The sequence below is a fragment of the Argiope bruennichi genome, chromosome 8 (genome assembly GCF_947563725.1).
Source record: "Argiope bruennichi chromosome 8, qqArgBrue1.1, whole genome shotgun sequence".
Classification (NCBI taxonomy): domain Eukaryota; kingdom Metazoa; phylum Arthropoda; class Arachnida; order Araneae; family Araneidae; genus Argiope; species Argiope bruennichi.
This window is the reverse complement of record NC_079158.1, coordinates 24520754-24536970: the sequence shown is the minus strand read 5'-3', so window position 1 is coordinate 24536970 and position 16217 is coordinate 24520754. Positions and strand designations below refer to the sequence as shown.

At 27.4% G+C, this 16217-nt stretch overlaps 1 protein-coding gene across 6 annotated transcripts in view; it reads left to right on the top strand.

The window, feature by feature from the left end:
- Positions 1-16217, top strand: part of LOC129981555 (PH and SEC7 domain-containing protein-like) — a 136924-nt gene that overhangs the window by 106991 nt on the left and 13716 nt on the right. For 3 of the 6 annotated variants that reach the window (XM_056092433.1, XM_056092437.1, XM_056092432.1), the window contains exons 2-8: positions 1616-1682; positions 3546-3599; positions 7379-7750; positions 10406-11273; positions 13706-13899; positions 15207-15265; positions 15666-15799. In XM_056092433.1, the coding sequence (XP_055948408.1) occupies positions 7411-7750; positions 10406-11273; positions 13706-13899; positions 15207-15265; positions 15666-15799 (1595 nt within the window). In that variant the 5' untranslated portion in view covers positions 1616-1682; positions 3546-3599; positions 7379-7410. The remainder of the gene's footprint in view (positions 1-1615; positions 1683-3545; positions 3600-7378; positions 7751-10405; positions 11274-13705; positions 13900-15206; positions 15266-15665; positions 15800-16217) is intronic. The other 3 variants (XM_056092436.1, XM_056092435.1, XM_056092434.1) reach the window with 3 other exon arrangements.

Here is a 16217-nt window from a genome sequence, read left to right as displayed (position 1 = left end):
CTTTTGCACATAAAATTACTTTATATGCTAATATCAGATTTGCAGCTGAATTCAGAAATAGTCAACGAAATTCAGGAAAGTATGAACTATAGTCATGATTTTTTACATTAAACGTGACATTTAACTGATGCTAAGTTTTAAATAATATATTTAGATTCATGTATTTTAAAATTACATGATTTCTCATACATTTATAGGTGAAATTAAAGAACACGATACAAACTTTTCTCCAGTCTCTACAAATCAAGCCAAAAGCTCAAAAAAAAAAAAAAAAAAAAATCAGCGTCTCGATTAAAACATCAAATATTAATGGAAGAGTACACTTTAGGTTAACATATTTGGCAATTCAAAGAATTGCAGTTTTGCAATTGTATCGTATTTATACTTTATTTTACATTGATACTTTAACTTGTCCTCTGATTTGGACATTTATATTAAAAATGCTTTTAAAATTAAATCAATAAATCAGATGTTACATTAGTCAAACGTCCATTTTAGTTTCCATATGTCTTTTTTTTTTTCAAAACTTTTGTCAAAAAATTGAATTCATTTCTGTTGCGTTTGATATCGAGTTTATAACGAAAACGAGAGTTTAAGTGTATTTTTAATTAATCAAGATGTTATTAAATATAATACATTGATTATAACAAAAACGAAAGTGCCATATTAGTGAAGATTCAAATTTGGTCATCAAGGGAAGTAAGGAATTAACGTATTAGAACTGGCAACAATCGTAAGTGCAATAATTTAACTTCGAAAATTTAATTCTGGGCAAGATTTAAGATTAGTATTCGGTTTCTCTCCATGCACGATAAAAATGTGCCAACCATTTAAAAATTCACCAAAAGTTCGCCATTTGGTTAACAGAAGTGGTAACAAACGCCTTTTTTGGTTGCAATAAAAAGGTGGCAAGATTACATTTGGCGAAAAATTGTTCCGAAAAAATTAAAGTTTGAGAAATGGTAATTATTCTTAAGTCTGTGCGAATTCTGTAAAATTATATGCGCAGCTAATGTCCTGATTTGATTTAAAAAAAAAAAAAAGGTGTCTTTTAAAATAACTGGTTTTATTTGATAAAAACTTAGAAGTTTAAAGATGAGACTTTGGAGAAAACTTGGGGGGGGGGGGGAGACATTGCTATCTATCTGTTTTTGCAGGTGTTCTATAAAATAGAATAGCATGGCATCTGTACTTAATATATGTGTTATTTCGACAATGTTAAAAATTATTTGCATATTGGCAAAATTATCTTAGCAAATTAATGTATGGAAAATAAATTCTTCAAATTATCCAATACTTGATTTGAATTATTTTTGGTACGACCGGAGTTTAACGAACCTGCCTGGCGCAATTTTCAAAAATCGCCTACCATGGTCTTGCGAAATGTTCAAAAGCAAGGGAGCAGATGTCCAATCATAGTGTATAATAAATATTGCCAGCTTTGGCGCGTTATCGCAACTTGACGAAGAAGGGGGTTAAACTCCGGTTCACCCTTATTTTTTAGTTGAAAAAAATTTGCCTATATATTTAATTGAAATTTCTTTAAAAATCATCCATTTATCTTTTAATCGTTTTATAGCATCCTCTTACTGAAATAAAAAATTTTTCTTTACAGTTAGAAGCTGGCGATATCATATTGGAAGTCAATGATAAGAACGTCGTCTCTTTGACTACCAAAGAAGGTAAAGATATTTGAAATTTTGTGTCGCATTTATTTTATTTCTCCCCATTCTTTTTCCTTTTTTCTTTATTTAGTCCTAAATTTCGGAAATGTAAAATTTTATTTTTTTTAGTATTAACGATGTAACTGAGTAATCTTATTTTGGCAAAGGAAGCTAAATATTATAAAAAGAACTGTGTTAACTCTCTTGAAGGTATATCGGGCAGTATATCGCAGCTGAAATTTATAGAACTCTTCAATACTATCATACTGTGCTGTATAAAGGTTTAAAGCAAATCTACTTTTACATTTTAAAAGCTAAAAGATATATTTCTTTTAAAAAAAAGTTAATTTTTGAGGTATAGTATTTTTTTTAAAGATTTCGTTGTTTAAAAAATTATTCAGAACGTTTATTTTAGTCCATAGTAGTTTTTTTTAATCCTAATAATAATTCAATTCTTTTAATTTATGATGAGCAGATTATGGATGTTCCATTATTTTTTTCCAGATTGTGGATGTTAGCATTTACATTCAAATTTTATTAGCATGAAAATGAAGTTTTACTCTTAATTCTTTAAATGCTGATCTTTAAAATTTTGCATGATAATGAATTATTAATGTTATAAAAGTGAATTATATTACATAAATTATTTATAATTACGAAAATACTTAGGAAAAAATAAAAGAATTATTTCAATTAGAGCAATTGATCAGAGGTATAATTTGGTTAAATAATTTAAGGTATCCATTAATACTGTGGTTTTTTTCTATTTTTATAAATTTTAATGCACATTATTTTAAAAAGATATCTTAAAAGAAAGTACTCTCCAATTGTTGACATCTACCACCTTTTTTTTTTTAATTAAAATCTAGCTATATGTGCTGGCAAATTTTTTTTTAATACCTGGATTATAGAAGTTTGAAGAGAAATTTTTAATTCATTTGAAGTAATTGCGTCCAAACATTTAAAACCTAAAGATGTACACAAGATTTTTATTTTATTTTTTTTAGTTCATTGTAATAATTTTAGTGCATGCATTCTGCTTGGATTTCCTTTGCTTGTTTTTCTTTTTAATATCTTTGTGTGCAACTACTTTCCTTATTTAGGCATATTTCACTTTCCCTCTCTTAAATTTGTTTGTATTCAAAATATTGATCTATTTCATTCTTCTTCAAAAATCATTTATATTTTTTTTAATCCTATATTCTCCAAATTTCTTTCTTCTTTATGTGTTTGTCAGTTTTACAATCTAATGTATATTTTATAGATAATTTTTCTTCTCAAAAGTATTGTATTAATTTTTTCCATAGTTGCATGAATGTGTATTTTTGTGTTCATTTAGCTTTATGCTTGATGTATAAACTTACATTTTCCCTCCTCAAGTGTATCATAATAAACTGATCTTATGCATTATCTGCAGATGTTTTTGGTCTCCTATATTGCTTTGATTACTTTGGTGTTCTTTTAGAAGATTAAATGACTGCCATGTTCGAAGCGGAATTTTGGATTATTTAAAAATTCTTTTGTTAATTTTTGAAAACATGGATTATTTTTATTAAATTTTTAATTGTCTCACTGTTAGTTCATTTCAACAATTTAATTCATGACTGCTATCCTTTTAATATTACTGTCAACTTTGATATATTGTGCTGACTTTTATGTCTTTAAAATTTTCTCATTCTGTTATACAAATTTGTTTTACTTTTATTTCACATTTGTACATTATGTGAAATATTGATCGTTTTTCGCTCATTCATTTTCTACTTTAGCATGCATCTCATCAATTTTCATTTTAAGTTCGTGCTTTTTCTCTTTTATTTCTTTTTAATTAAATAGATTTTTTTGTTCCATTAATTTTTTTTTATTAATTTATGAACATTTTAGTGCTCAAGTGCCTGAGGTTATCCAACGATGTAGTCAAACTGAAAGTGAAAAAAGGTATGGTCTATTCATCTTAAATTGAATTTTATTTTCTACGATTTTAAAACTTATTTTATGAATTCTTTAACACAAATTACGAATTTAATAGAATAAGTGATAAGTTAAGTGAAATGTTAAACCATTCAAAATTAAGAATTATCTTTTGATGCGGATCAATATATTTTAATTGGCTTTTTTTTCTGATTAAATTTTAAGTTTTAAATGCTTTTGAGTGTTTTTTTATATGTTTCCTTTGTTATGCCCTGCATGTCATTTGTAGAGTAGGCGAATTTCCCACTTCATAGATATATTTTATATGGACGTTGTTATTGAATTACCGTTTTTAAAAAATTAATGTATCAGAAACTACCATTATTATTTTTATTTTGGATTCACTGCCAAAACTATAGTTTAGAGAGGTAATATAATAACTATAATCTGCTGTAAAGTATGTCATTTATTGTGAAATGAATCATTACATATTGACAGAACCAGCAATCCCGTTGCTTGAAAAAAAAAAAAGGAATGTTAACGAAATCATAATTAGTAAAATATAAAATAAAGCTACACACCACACACAGACACGTCCTGTTATATGTATAGATAATGCAATTAATTGTTACAAAGTGTGTTTGTTCAAAGAAGTTGAAATTTTTTATTTCCCTAAATATTGCACTTACGAATATGCTTCAAACTATAATGTTTTATTAAATAAGGTAAGAAATTAAATGAAAACACCTTGATTTCTGTAGAGATAATGAAAAATTACAAAAATTAAAATTTTTTTTTTACGGCTTTCATAGTGAAAAAAAAAATATCTTTAAGTGATTTTTTTTCCCTTACTGAAAATATATGTGCACACAAAGTGTCACGTTTCTATCTACAAAATTTGCAGAAATATGTGTACTTTTCTATTTAAAGATATTTATCATAAATTCAGATGGAGACATTTAGCTTAGAAATGTAGATTTATTTAATGCAGAAACACTTTTATATGTGAATATTTGTAGACTAATACATCATTCAATCATCATGACTTGTAAAACATTTGCTAATCACGTATAACAGGGGTGGGCATTAAGTCGACATTTTGGAGTGACAGCCTGTACGAAGACCTAAGACGCGCATACTAAAAGAAATATATTTAGAGAACATTATATTTTCTTTATCTCTCGAGGGAACGAAGTTTTTTTCTTCAAAATGACATAATTTTAAAAGCACGTAGTTCATAACCTAAGAATAACTTTTGGAATCTAATAAACGAAATAAAGTTCCTAATTTTAAAAAAAGCTGCGTATCGTTTAACATCGTCCTTTGGCTCTACTTACCTGTGTGAATCTGCATTTTCAACGATGAATATAATTAAGCGAACATATTGTTCCCGTCTCACAAACGACCACTTAGAATCCATTGCAAGATTAGCAGTTAATAATTATATACCGAGATATTCAAGATTTGCAAACAGTACGCAGATTAAGTCTTCTGCTAACTTTAGATGAAAATTTATTTTTTAATGTATTTTGAATTGTTGGATATTAAATGCATCATTTGATATTATTATATTTGTGGTTAATATTATTATGTTTGTCTTGCTATTATTATGTCAGTGGTTATGTAGGTAAATACATATTCCTTATTTATTATTAAGTTATAATAAATATTGTAGACTTTTTTTAGCTCATGCCCCTACGTCACTGAGTGGGCGCAACACCTTGAAAAAAATTAGAAGTAGCCCGTATCCTGAATAAGTCTGCACACCCATGGCGTATAATGTTGTTTATTTTGATTGATCTACCGAGACTTTATAATATATAACTTCAATTTTATAAGAAGTGAAAAAGAAACTTGAAACACTGAACATTTCAAATATCACAGAAAAGTACAGGAATGCCGAGAAAGAAAATAAAAATAGTTGTTCGCACTTGTTTAGAAAAGAATGGTATATTTCAGTAACAAGGAACGTTTGAATATGGTGACAATTTATGCTGTATGTAATCGTATTTTTGGTCTAATTGTAGAAGAATTCAAACATCGTTTTCTTATTTCCACATACCTTTCTAGAAATTTTTATACAAAACGATTTAGTGATTTCAAATTAATAGATCCTTATTTTCTTAGAAAGTAACTGGAAGGTTGAAATATTATACATGAAATGCTGAAATTTACATTTTGATTTATTTTTCAAGTTATCCTCATACTAGTGTACTAAACGTCTGTCTAAAAACCCAACATTCTAAAATTGACAGCGTAGAGATTACTTTAATGTAATAACTGGCATTCATATAGCATACACCAGTTACATGGACAACTACACGATCGAAAACTGGAGTTTTATAACTGGTCCTACCTTAGATAATATCAACTCCTTTTTCTGAAAAATGCAATTTGGACAGACGAATGTTGATATTCTTCAAAATTTGAAACGGTAAAAATCCATTCTTCATATAAAAGATTCATCATCAGGGACAATTATCTATAAGCATTTTTTGGAGATTTCTGATTTGCTCCATTTGTACAACTTGCTGAATGGTAACTGATACATGTAGATAGTTTTGATTGGCATCCTTATCAGCACAAATTGCTCTACAACGTTGTTACGATATCTTACGAAATTCGGAATATCGTATATTATCTGGTGCCTAATAAGGTTCAGGGATGAATTGACTGTGGCGATACACCCTCTCGATCATTAGTGATTCAACTAAAACTCCATGATACGTTTGAGATGTTTTTATAATTTATATTTCAAATTATAATATTTATGAATGGCTTAATTTTAATTTCTTTTATTGAAAAATGCGATTATTCAATGTGAAATGATTCTCGAGCACCTATTTAACTGATGCGTCCATCTCTACTAAAAATAAAGGAGCAAGTGTATGTTTGTTGGTGCCATTGATTTAGATCTACCAAATTTAGCACAGATATATTTTTAATGATGTGAATGTGCATCTAAGAGATATTTTTTAAAAAAATGTTAATTAATTAAATATGAAACGAAATTTTGTAATTTTTTCCGTGTTAACTTTAAGGAATATTCTGCAAAACTGATCGTTACAATTTTTTTAATTGTCTTTTTAGCAATTTGAGGTTAATTGTTGAACAACTTTTTATTCATTTCAATAATTAAAAAAAAAAATTCAACATGATTCTTAACAATAGATTTCATTGTTGACTGAAATTCAAATAATTTTCATCACTTCATGAAATGTTGAAACGTGATTTTTTTTCTCCCACTTATCTTTACAAAGACAGATCGTATACACATTGGACAGAAAGGTGTAAAGCTATTAAAATAGCACGGATTATGCCGTTTCAATAGCATAATCAGTGCATATATTGACTTTTGTTACAATATTTTTTTTAATCATTAACATAAAGTTATACTGTGCGATACCCCGACCTAGCCTGAGGTCATGCGGGAAATTTGATGAAGCCGCCTAAGAGCAACCCCACCTAGCACAAGGAACAATCTACAATTGATGACATTGGATCGTTGCAAACAATAAAGAACCGTCAAAGCTGTTGTCTTTAGCTTTCTCCTAATGTAAAAACTTAACGCTCATTTAATGAATTTTTTGTATTTTTTATGTTTTACAATTTAATATGTAATGTAAAAATGTTTTTTTTTTCCTTCTATTTTTTTTTCTACCAACATAAAATTATAAGAGTTTTAATTGAAAATAAACATAACCACTATTCCTGATGAGCTTATTGGCTTTTAAAGGCAGCTGTTTGAAGTATTATATAAGTGATTTCCTGTACAAAATATTGATGCATTCTTTTTTTGTTTCCAGACGCAACGATAAAAGAGCGGGTCCACAATCACATGGCGGCATCGAGTGAACTGGAAGCACTAAGATCATATGTGAAAGAAAACTCCTCAAGTAACGGTCACATCGATACACAACACAAATCCGATAAATTCGAATCCAATGGTGATGTCCGAGAAAATGGCGAAAACATACCTCCATCCCCAACGCACCACATTAAGCCCCACACAAGGCAGTCCGATAAACCAAAGTTTGAGACATTTATGATGACTGGAGAGCTTATCATAAAAACCAAAAGCAGCAACACTGGTTTCATTTCACCCAAAAATAATTTCAAGCAGCACGAAGATAATAAACCAACTTCTGTTTCTTCGGTTAATTCCAATTTTAATAAAGGTTAGTTTTTTTTTTTATATTGAAGTTTATATAAGTGGATTTCATTAATACAATGAATTATTTTCGTTTTAAATGTTCCTTTATTTATTTGTTTTTAGTACTATTTATGACAATCTTAGAAAATTTTGTCGCTTTTTTTTTTTTTTTTTAAATTACAAACATGAACATGAGAATTTGTTTAAATTATCATTAACTTAGATAATGTGTTTGCTGAAAAAAAAAATTAGCTAATAAAGGATATCAATAAATTTTTATTCTTAATAAGGAAAATACTATAGTTTGCATACAATTTTTATTAAAACTTTATAAATTCCTGTTCCTAGGTTTTTTGTTATATTATAATTTAGCGACCAGTTTGTTCGTCTAGATTTTTGATTTTTTAGACTGTTAAATTATTAATATAGGATGCATTTCTTTAAAAATCATTTCACCTTATAAATTGATACGACTAAAATGCATGAATTCAATTAAAACAATTTACTTCAATTTACAAAGTGTATATATTACAAAATAAAAATCCTTTTATGGATTTAATGATTTGCAAAAGCACTTGTTTCATTGTTTTGATGGAGAGTTTAAATTCCATTATAGCACTTAACAACATTGTTTCAGATGGTGTATCAAATGGATTTAAAAATAATATTGAAGTTAAATGAAAAATTATACAAAAATGAAATTTATATAATTAAAAAGACATTTTTTTGTATCGTAAGAGAATACATAAATGCTTTTTTATAAGATAATTGTTTTGGAAGATATGAGTATCAATTTCCCTTGGTAAATCATAACGATTTCGGCTAGACTTAAGATTAATATTCGGCGCCAAAATTGAAAAAATTTGAAGCGATTTCTCGCCAAACATAATCGTGGCAATTTTTTATTGCAACTTTAAAAACCGTTTATTAACATTTCTGGTATACACCCAGGATTGCAGACTTTTAGAGAGTGGCATGATTTTGGCGTGCTTGGCAAGGAACCATGCATTCATCTTAAGTCTTACCACGAATTCTTATCTGGCAATGGTTAAGTCTATATTTACGTTTCATCGAATTTTTTGTTTGATGCCTATTTCTTGATTTGTTTCCTCTGACTGAATGTCCTTTTTGTGACATTTCAGAACAACTTTAATAACATTTTGAAGCTTTATTAATTAGCTAAATGAAGCGTTTGATTCGGTACAGCTGAAATGTTCAATGACTGCAGTTCTGAAATTTGTATGATATTTTGTTAATATTTGACTGTTGCCATTCGACAATTAGTAATAAGCCAGATTTTTCTGTGCCATGTACGTTAGTGTTTATATATAGAGAGAAATTAAATTTTCCCTTTGCAGATTTGATGAGATTATCTTGATGATTAAAGTGTAACTAAAATGCTATTAGGAGAATTTTTTTTTTGTCTTCTTATTGCTGCTTTTACAAATTTTATAATAAAATGGATGAGAGCTCTGATAGATTTGATTTTCTTCAACTGATTTTGTGGGAGCTCTCAGAATTGTTTTACAAATTTTACATTGTGCTGTAATTTACTGAAAGTAAATTATAACCCAGTGTCCTTTAAAAAATAAAAACGGCCAAGAAAAATATTTAAATATCATTCGAATGAAATAATAATAAAGAATTATTGTTAGTATATTAATATTATTTCAGTGGATCAATTGCTGTAAAAATATATGTTAAATATAATATTTTTACATGGAAATAACATTTTTTTTTTTAAATTTTGGGGCTAAGTTTGCTGTATTTGATACAGTTTTGTGCACATTTTGGCGACTATGGCATTAGTTGGAAAAAGATATACTGTGTCCGTCTGTATTCTTGGCGATAACTATATCTGAAAACTGAACACTAAAATATATTACCTTAACTTATATTTGCTTCCTTGTTTCTGAAAAACAAAAGTAGGATATTTAGAACCATATGCATTTGTAATTGCGTTGAATTTGTTTGCTATTTTAAAAATACGTTGAATTTTTCTGATGTCATAAATTTTATCTAATATTGAAAATTTTTGATTTATTTATAATTTTCCAAGACTTAAGTATGGTTTTGTTAAATTAAATTTTGGAATTTTTTTCAATGCTATTTTTCTAACACATTTAAGGAGTTCCATATCAAAAGTGAATGTATCCATTTAATATTTTATAATTTTAGAAATTTTTTTAAGAAATTCAGTTAGCCTTATAAAAGGGGGTGGGGCGGTTTTGTGATGAAATGAGACTCCATTTTCATGTAGATGAGTACCAAGATATGGAAATTTAATGTCAGATTGTAATGCAGGAAAAAAAATCCTAATTCATAGATGCTTTAAGTGCTTTTGTTTTATTGGCAAATATTAAGTGTAAAGAAAATTTAATTGTAAAACTTTTCTAATTTAATTACTGAATATTGTCTAAATAATTATTTATTTAAATTTTACCTTCATTGCTTTTTTTTTGTAATTTGCATAAGAAATGCTTTAATATAAAAAAACTATATAGTGTTTAAACATTGATAATAATAGTAATTATTATTATGACTTTTTTTACTCTAAAAATTTATAATTTTGCACCCATTCATCTGTACCTCTGGTATTGCATTTGTTATTCATGGTAGTATAGTATTTTAGCCAAAATATAGATTTATAGTTGAGTTTAAAAAAAATCCTCTCCTTCAGGTGAGAATGACGTGAAGAGTCGTGGAAAGGCCACAAAGCGAGAAGCATCCGATTCTCACAGTCCAGTAGCAGAAAAGAAAGGCAGCTTGAGCTATGGTGGAAACTTTGTAAGGACTTCCCGTAGTGAAGATTACCTCCAGAAAAATACTGTTTCAGCTGTGAATATCGAAGTTGAAGAAGAGATAGCCACTTCCCTTAATAACTTATTAGACACTAACAGAGACAATCTTTCATCCGATCGTACTGGGAGGTCAAGCAGCTCTCCAATTAGTGAATCTGAGACAAATTCTCAGACTAGTCCGACGGAACTCAGTGACTCCTCTGAAAGCTATTTAAGAAACACTGTGAACGATATTAGGACTGGACAGTTCATACACATTCCTAACTCTAGCAACTTTGAACAAAGCTCAGATGAAAAACTAGTCAGTGATCATACAAATAACATGATTACAACGTCTAACAGACAAAGGTACGCGCCGCGTACCATCCAACCCAAACAAGATGGTGTCACTAACATTATGATTGATGAAAATAAAATTTATGTTAAAGTTTTACCTGACCAAACGCCTTCTGATGAAAATACCATATCCTCTTCTATTAATAATAAACTACAGTGCAATGCTAGTGGTGAATCGCCAAAGAACTTGAAGAATGCTGAAAATGACGTGAAACACGATGAATATTCAGGTGGTAGTGAGGAAGTTAAAAGGTGTTATTCTCCTGAGGATGAATCGGATGTTGAAAGTTTAAGTAGTTTTCACTATAGTCCAAAAGCTGTGGACATGCCATCAGCAAGCAGGCTTGCTAAAAGACTTTTTAACTTAGAAGGTTTTAAAAAATCAGATGTGTCGAGACATTTATGTAAAAAGTAAGTATTTATTATGCATAATGTTTGCTAGATTTGATTTATAACCTTTATTTTCAAAAGAATGATATAAAAGGTAGTTTTTGAAACCTTTTTAAGTAACAGAAAAATTAAATATAATCCACAAGGTTGCACAGTAATACATATGATTTCCAGGTTGAATTTTGCAATGTGCATCTTTATGCAGTTAACATATTTAGTAAAAAAAAAAGGAATTTTTTCTATATATTATATGAAAAATCGATGAAATACTAAATTTTTGTATGGAATGTATGCTTATGTATGTTTATTTGATTCAATATCTTAAGTTATATAATGAACTGTTCATTTTCGGATTCAGAAACCTTCCGTACTTTTACGCTTGCATCAGAATGCATTTATTGAATCAAAAAAGGGGTAGGAGAAAATCAAAAAAGGGGTGAAAAGAGAAAATGTTTACATTTAACAATAAGGTGAATGCAAATTATTTGCAGAATTAGGAGGCATAATAACTGCTCCTGTGTGCTACCCCTTAGCGAAATAAAAGCGTTGAAAAAAGGCTAGTCTCAGAATCTCGAAACAATATATATACTATATATGTATAATATAAAATTTAGTATTACCATAAATAAGAATTTAAAATGTGTTTTTTTCTGTTTGTAGAAAGTGGTAAAATGCATCCAATAAAAAAAAAAAAAAAAAAAGGATTTCAATATTAATTGACATTCAGCATTTTAGGTATTTCTTAATTTGCAGACAATCTTTTATGATAAATTCTTTGAGCTCTGGAAAGTAATAAGATGCATAATTATGCATATGGAGTGTGAGGATTTCTTTTAGTGCCGAGGAAGCTCAAATATAGTTATAGGTTTATCATAATTCTTAAAAATTAATCTGAGAGTTCTTGTAATTATACAATTTTTGTAATATTCATTATCTAACAAGAAAGTGAAAATGATATCTTCTTTAGAATGACATATTAGACTTGATATTGGGGTGCAATGGGTTAACAAAGCGTCATCTAGTGCTTCAAATTTGAACTACTTTTTATTGTATATCACCCCTCTTCCAACCTCAATATCATACATGCCAAATTTCAATGGCCATCTGAATCTATACAGGCCTCATTTGAGTCCTAATTTATAATCATTGTGCAAATGATTTTTTAAAATCATGATTATTTCATGTATTTATGTATTAACTGCATGTTATTGACGACTTTTTTGCTTAACTACATGTTACGAGTGAATACAATCAATACACTAGCATGGCAATTTTGGCAATTAATCGCTGAATGCAATAAACATGACATCTTTGCTGATTTTTTTTGGTAGTTAATCACAGCCATTTGAATAAAGTATGAATACCTTATTTCATATCTTTATCTCTTTGATAATTAGGTGTTTGAGTTCTACAATATTATATGAACCAAAATTATTATATTTGGTTCAGATACAATCAAAATAAATTGAAGAATTATTGAAATTGTATTTCAGTGTTAATAATTTTTTTAAACTTTTTTCTTTCCACCCAATAGAGATGCAAATTTTATTATATTAAGTGAAGGATGAGTAGTGACTGAACTTTATTCGTACAATGAACATAGTTTAAAAGAAAGCTTTTAATAGTCATTATTTCGATAAGAAAATTATTTCTAGAAATTTTAGTTCTACAGTCAATTACTGTTCTGTAGAAACAAAGAAAGAACATATGTTTTATTTCTTTTATTTTTATTAAAACTATATTAATTACTGGCAGTTATTGTATAGTTTTTGATTTTTAACTTATAGTATAAAACTGTAACATTTAAATATATTTTTAAAAAATAGTTGATGAAACACTAACTTTTAAATAGGGTATTAGTTGTGTGTTTGGCTGTACTCATTGAATGTGTTTTAGAAATTTGCAAATTTTTCAGATTATTTATTAGATTAGACTTGATTTCTCCCCTCTACATTTTGTTAATTATCTGATTTTTTATAAAGCAATTTGCTGAAATTTTTGCAAGGTCTTTTAATAATTTTTTATCCAGAATGCTATCTAGAACCTTCTTCAAATTAATTAATTTTTAAAAAATTCATCTGAATTGTGATTAGCTTTCATCTATAATCTTGCTATTAAATAGAATTTTCCAAGTTCACAAATTATTTCATGTGGGTTGAATAACCAAATGTTCTTAATTTTGAAATCTCGTTTATATCATTGCTTGAGCTTAATATTTAAACATTTCATAGCATATTTACCAACTCTTATCAGTTTGAAATAGTATTGATAGAATCATCTGAAGCAAATTAATTTTATTTCGAAGGTATTTTTGAAAATGGTTCTTAAAAAGATTGATACAATTCAAGCATGAAGTTTGTAGTCTGTAGAATTTGGGTAGTGGTTAGAAAAATGAGCTATTACACACTTTTTTATTTTAATTACTACAATTTTGTTGTCCCCTTTTTTAACAGTAATGATTTTAGCAGAGTGGTAGCTGAAGAATATTTGAAATTCTTTGATTTCAATGGAGAAACTTTGGATGTGGCTTTAAGAAAATTTTTAAAACAATTCTGCCTTATTGGAGAGACACAAGAACGGGAGCGAGTTCTTGTTCATTTTTCTAAGAGATATCTGGACTGCAACGAGGGAGCTTTTAAGTCACAAGGTAAGAAACATCATACACCTGAATTTTTTCCTTATATTTTCTCTTCCTTTTATAATTTCTAATTTAAAATTTTAATTTAAAAATGTGGATGGATATTTTTTATTTTAATTTGATCATTAATATCACATTTTTACATAGAAGAAGCATCTTTCTTTTTTTCTACTAAATTCTTTTGTTTGAATTCCTTTCAAACTTATTTAATTTTTCAAAAATATTTTTATAAAGATCAATTAATGCATTACGCAAAATACTTTTTAGATTTAGAAGCCGTTTTAGATATACTGATACTATGACTTTGTTTTTAAAGCGATATTATATTGCATGTGCATTTAAACAATAGATGTTGAGAAATTCTAGTTTTATCTAATGTAATAAAATATTTTGTGTAATGAATTATTTAGATTTTTTTTAAATTTCTATACTAAAATATTTTAACTTTTAATGCACAAAGAAAAGTTGAAGACGGATTTATTAAATTTCTAAATTGAAATACTTTTTCTTTGATTGCATAAAGAAACACTGAAATCAGATTTATTAAATTTTTAAATTAAAATATTTTAGTTTTAATTCATAAAGGAAACTTTAAAATGAAGAATGTTATGATGTTTTACATGTTTGATAAATACTTTGATGGTAAGATTTATTACTTAAGACATTATTTTCAATGTATGAGCAAAAAAAAAAAAAAAAAAAGTGATTAAAAAAAAGTAATGCATAGTTGAAAGCAAATTTGATACTCTGTTATAAAAATTAAAAAAAAAATACTTTCCTTTAGAGCAAATGATGACAACTTAACGATTCAGCATAATAAAATGAGCATATTATGCATGAGTCAGACCAAAATTGGTATGCAATTCAATAATTTTCTAAAAAATAATTCAGATAATTACAAATAAAGATTTCAGGCTAATTAGAAGTAAAATTCTTTCTTAAGAATTGTGTTTTAATTTTATTTTACTTGTGCAGCATTGCTTGTTTCTGAATTAATGAATTGCCTCTGTATTTAGTATTTAATAAATTGTCATTTGATTTTCATCTACTTCATAGATATGTATTTTCATGCCTGTTTGCTTTTATTTGAGAATTTAAAATGTTTTTTTTATTTCCCAAGATAATTGTTTTAAATATATGTAATGGTTAGGCTGTAAGTATCTTACATGTTTTGTTATATGATAAAAGCATCTTGTATTAAAATGATCAGTTGAATTATTTTAAATTGTTTTCAATAGCTTTTAAATTACTGCGGCTGTAGTTTATATATATATATATGAATCAGAGTTTATATTACTACATTTTGTCGATTTCAGATGCTGTGCATACCCTTACTTGTGCCCTAATGCTCCTAAATACCGATTTACATGGAGACGTAAGAACATCGTTCATTTTTTTTCTATCTCCAAAGAAAATAATTAATTAGTGATTTTCTTATAAAAAAACTTTTATTTAATTATATGCTGAATAACTTTTTAGTTCAGTATAAGTTTTCTGTTTGTTTGATTTTTAATGCTGAAATTTCCTGTTTCACTGATTATTATTCATGCGATAATTATGTGAATTTCTTTAAAAATTAGTATTTTGGTATCTTTTTCTTATCTTTAAAAGATGAATAAAATTGATTAAAATAAAATCCTGTTTGAATTAAAAAAAACTTTATCCTTAAAATTTATCATTTTTTAATAGTAATTTTCTTTTTAATTAATAATATTTTTGTTCAAAAATTTCGAAAGTCTTGGAGATATTTAAGTTTTTTTTCTTTCTATTTATAGAATGTTGGTCGCCGGATGACATGTGCTGAATTTATTGAGAATTTGTCAGAACTAAATGAAGGTGAAAACTTCTCGAAAGAAGTTTTAAAAGCCTTGTATCACTCCATCAAAACAACTCCATTAGAATGGGCTGTGTAAGTATTATTGTTTGCTAATTATTCCACAAATAATAGCACTTTTTAGTTCTGGCTGTGCATTGACAACTGAAATTTTGTTAATTAAATGAAATGCTAATTCAATATGTTTCTGATAAGTTGAACTTCATTCTTCTGGAATTGCATTTCTATTCTGTAATGTTCATTCAATAAAATTGAGCATAGGATTGTCTTCTTTTGGATTATATATATATATATATATATATATATATATATATATATATATATATATATATAACATACAGATACAATCAGTCAGAAAACTGTCACTGTTTTTTTTGTTTTTGTTTTTTTTTAACTTTGTCAACTTTTTTAGTCATAAAAATGATATCTAGATATAGTAAAGTGACTTTCTACTGCACAATGTGAGTGCTTATAGTGACACATAATAACAAAA